At 41.3% G+C, this 4,298-nt stretch overlaps 1 protein-coding gene across 2 annotated transcripts in view; it reads right to left on the bottom strand.

Moving 5' to 3' along the window:
• The window catches only part of CRK (CRK proto-oncogene, adaptor protein), a 9,685-nt gene extending 6,315 nt beyond the window's left edge, over positions 1-3,370 (bottom strand). The window contains exon 1 of one of the 2 annotated variants that reach the window (XR_004082204.1): positions 2,587-3,370. Coding sequence is in view for 1 of the 2 variants with exons in the window: in XM_031060644.1 (XP_030916504.1) it covers positions 2,587-3,156 (570 nt within the window). In the remaining variant the exon portion in view is untranslated. The remainder of the gene's footprint in view (positions 1-2,586) is intronic. The other variant, XM_031060644.1, reaches the window with a different exon arrangement.
• Positions 3,371-4,298: the final 928 nt, after the last annotated feature.

The following is a 4,298-nucleotide window of genomic DNA, read 5'->3' as shown; positions in this document are numbered from 1 at the left end:
CCATAATAGAGCACAGACTTTATTAGAACATCATCTGCTCTGATCCTCCTTCCCTAAACTCTTCAAAAGCATGTCAGGCTTAAAATAACAGAACAGCACAGATATTCTGTTTGCAGTTTGGGCAAAAACTGTTTGATGTTAAGAATCTATTTTTCTAAGAGAAGCAGTGGGATCCACCCCCTCCCATGAATATTGCCAGATTTAAGGATAAGAGTTTTCATTTGGAAAGAATCCCACTTGCTGTATTTATAAAGAGGTCTGGGCAAAAATGGCCTGATAAGATTTACATAATGCTCTCTACTAAGTTATCTAAGAAAGAGATCTCTAAATAAACAGAGAAGGAACACCATGAAGTGAAAGGGAACGTGGAGAAAGGAGACAACAAGAGACAGCACTTTGATAGACAGGATGAAGAAAAACTTGGATAAAATGAAGTGCATATTGCTTTTTTACCTGTACAGACATTGAAAGCAACTCAGTAACATTGTGATTGAAAGTGATAAAAGCTGCAAAGTTTTGAAGGCCACTAGAAGCAGTGATAAATGGCTCACTTTTTAAAAGTGAGCGATTTGCAATATTACATACAGAATGAAAAACCATAACTGCTATTGCATTTCTTAAATGGAGAGCAAGACAGGAATATAACACCCTAAGCAAGAGGGCCAAGGTGTCAACTGATAAATATTGAAGTAGTTTTAAGAGGCCCACAAAGGCCATTTCTGGACACCAGAAATCTCCAGTGGTCACACAGCCAAGCTGAGCTGACACTTCTCAGCTGCCTCTCCCAAATCCTTCAGCTACTCAGCCTTTCCCATCAGTTAGTAAAAGACACTAGAGGTGTAAGGTAGCTCAGAAAAGAGAGGTGTTACCCACAAAGCTGCTACAGCACAGCACTCTTGCCAGATCATGTGAGTTCTGGTGAAGAGGATTGAACTAACCCAAGATCAGCCCTGGCACCCACAAGCTGCTCTCCAGTGTGGAAAGCATTTCCTTTCACTCTAAGTTGCTTATGGCCTGGATTAGCAGCATTTCCTCACTCTCCCTATTTCACTCCATGCTCCCAAATCCTGCACTGGGCAGCAGTGTGGGGTTCTTTAGTGGAATAAAGTGTGAAGTTAAGGCTTAAGAGAATGCAGAATTCAAAAAGAAAACCAAAAGGTTTTGCTAAATATGCCACAACAGTATCCAGAGGCTCAAAACCAATCTAACATCTGGTGATTACAACAGCCTGCATTCAGGAATGTTCCCAAGCTCCAGGAGGCAACTGGGTGGAAAGGGTGAGAAAAAGAGGGCAAGAGGCAGTATTTTAACCTTTATGAGAGTTTGAAGGGTAAAAATCCTCACATTTCCCCAAAATCTGGTGACTTTACATAAATTTCCCTCCCTGCTTCTCAACCAAAAAATATTCAGCCCTGTAACAGAATGTGTAGCCACTCAGAGTATATTTCCTACCTACATGGGAGAGATTTCACACCTGCCAGGCTGCACATCAGTTATCCATCTGCAGCATGTGCTGCACCTCCCAGTTCTGCACCAGACACACACCTACAGCTGCCAGATCACTGAAGTCCTGGAGTGCCTCCTGTGCTATGCACAATTACACCAAGTATTTGAGAGTGCAGAGGAGATGCTCTGACTCAGCACAGAAACTGTTTTTTCCCAAGTACTTAAAATGTTATATAAACAGGAAGTCAATTAGGTATCAGGAAATTCCAGAGCCTCTAGCTCAAAGAAAGCCTAGATTAAAGGATACAATTTACATATCCTAAGGCAAAGGTCTGCCACAGGGAATACCTTAGTCTCAATTTCCTCAAATGTGACTTGGGGGAGAGCTATCTGATATGGAGAGACAGAGCACTCCAGTCACCTTTTTAAGAGGAAAAAAGACAAATCAAAAAGGGCCTGTGCAATTACTTGATTCTGTCAGGAAGTGAATCAGCCTGGGGAAAACTCAGTGCTTTACTACAAACCCTGCTTCATCAATCACTGCTTTATACCAGACCTAACAAATTGTGGTGTGAACTGTAAAATGCTCCTGCCTCAAACCTAAACCCAAAGTAATCTTCTTGAGGTGATGTTACAATTAAATTCTATGTGTGATCATCATCTCAGTCCAGCTAATTTCAAAGTGTACCAATGTTTCCACTGATTGCTTTAAAACTGCTGACACATTGGGGAGAAAAAAATACCCAACACAACACAAACCAACAAACAACCCAGCACACCTTGTACAGATTGTGGTGAGGCACACAACAGCAAACACAGGTTCAGACACACCATTTATGAGCTGCTCCCTCTCCCTCCCCCCAAAATAAACATTTCAGAAATGAAAACATGGATGGGGAAACACTTATGTTAGTGATGGTTGACAACAGACACAATACTGGTTCAGTAACCTAATAATAATCAACAATAATCTAATTTACAAGTGACTCAAGTCACTCATTTTATCCATAACTTATTAATGATGACATAAAACCAGTATTACAAAGCTTTTCCCTTTCTCATTCCTCCAAAACTACCACGTGAGCAAAAGGGAAATCCCTTGAACAGATCTCTTCCTTCTAAGTTTTGCCCATTATGTACCTCCAAAGCCAAGGCTGTCTTGTCGTAGGCATTAGGGACTCGCTTCTGGATAACCCGGGCATAAATAGGGCCATTCTGGAGGTTAGGGAGCGGAGTGTTGATGCTGGGCTGGGCATAGGGCCCTGGCTCCGGCCCACCCAGTGGTTGTGGGTGGGAACTATCCTGGTTACCTCCAATCAGAGTGGGGACTGAAGCAGAGGAAGGTCTATACTTCTCGACGTAAGGAACGGGAATCATTCCCCTCTTCCCTTCGCTGTCTTCTGCGTTCCACCACTGCTCTTCAGGCTTATCCCGGATTCTCAGGATGTCTCCTTTCTTAAAGGGGAGATCTTCCTCATCATTGCCATTAAAGTCAAAGAGGGCTCGCACATACTCGGCCTCCTCCTGCCTGAGGATGACCCCGCTATTCTGCCTCGAGCGCGAAACGGGTTCTATCAAGGTTGTAGTGTCCAAATAGTGAATTTTGTAGAATTCCAGTAAAGATGGCAAAGAATCAAACTCTTGGTCACCTATTCGAAATCTGGTGGGATTCGACCCTGAAAAGAGAAGGCAACATGTCAAGGAGAGCATTGAAACTACAAATCAAACATTTGAGAAGACAAATACATCTAAACAGAACTATTTCAACACTGAATTTGATCACCTTGACATCATATTCAGCTTTTCTGAGCATTTTCAATCAAAGGCAGCACTATGATGATCATGAGTACAGTTTTTTTTTTAAAAGATTTTGTCAAGGAAGGAAAAGAGAAATTCTTTGACATCACCAAATTTCCCGAATTATGATAAAAATATCTTTGCTTCTTTCAGTGTTGTATGGACCCAACAGATGAAAATGCTCAATACATCAGGGTTTCTCAGGATCCTGTACAATTCTCCTGTTTTATACTCTAAATATAGGAAATAAATTTTGGTACCATTTCAAGGAAATTACTTTATTTTAACTCTCTTCTGCTGTTCAGATCTATTTCCGAAGAACAACACTGCAATAATGGTTATTTACCTGATGTAACACCTTGGGCTAAAGGCATGGACACTACAGAAAACTGCTTTGCACAGCAGCAAACAAGTCATGTCAACGAGAAAATAAAGTTATTTTTCATTTTGATCAAAGGTACCAGTAAAGAAAATTATCTCCATTCAATACAATGCAAAGTAACAACATATATTTTCATAACAGGAATGACTCAGCCTTTTAATCTCAAGTCTTGTAGCTTTTTTGCCATGTTTGTCAGATGGAGCCTAAGCTATGAATCAAACCTCAAATACACTGGAATACAGATGTTCACGTCCAAGCCATTACAAGCATCACTACAAGTACAGAATATCCATTTCCAATCTGTGTGCTGTGCTTTTTTTTTCCATTTTATGTTCTTCAGGCTCAGCTGAGGAAAAACACACACATGATGTTCTATTTCCACCATGCCCCATGCCATCGGTTATGGGAAGAACTGGGGAAGGCAGGGGGAAGGGAGTGCAGATGAAAAGATTTATACTTTAATGAGTAACTCTTTTAGCAAGACAGAGATGCTTACTTTGCAAGTCTGTTTTCTCTGCAGGGAATATCTAACAGTCCCAAGCCTTAGCTCTGGAGTACAAAGCTAGCAGAATCTTTCAAGCTGTCACTGATCCAAAACTCCCTGCAAAGTAGCACTGTCAGCATGGAAAGCTAATGTTACAACAAGTTCTTTCAGGAGAGCAGAAAGGGGTTC

The sequence above is a fragment of the Geospiza fortis genome, unplaced genomic scaffold, assembly GCF_000277835.1.
Source record: "Geospiza fortis unplaced genomic scaffold, GeoFor_1.0 scaffold425, whole genome shotgun sequence".
In the NCBI taxonomy this organism is placed as follows: Eukaryota; Metazoa; Chordata; class Aves; order Passeriformes; family Thraupidae; genus Geospiza; species Geospiza fortis.
Note: the sequence above shows the minus strand (reverse complement) of the source record. Positions and strands in the feature narration are given on the sequence as shown.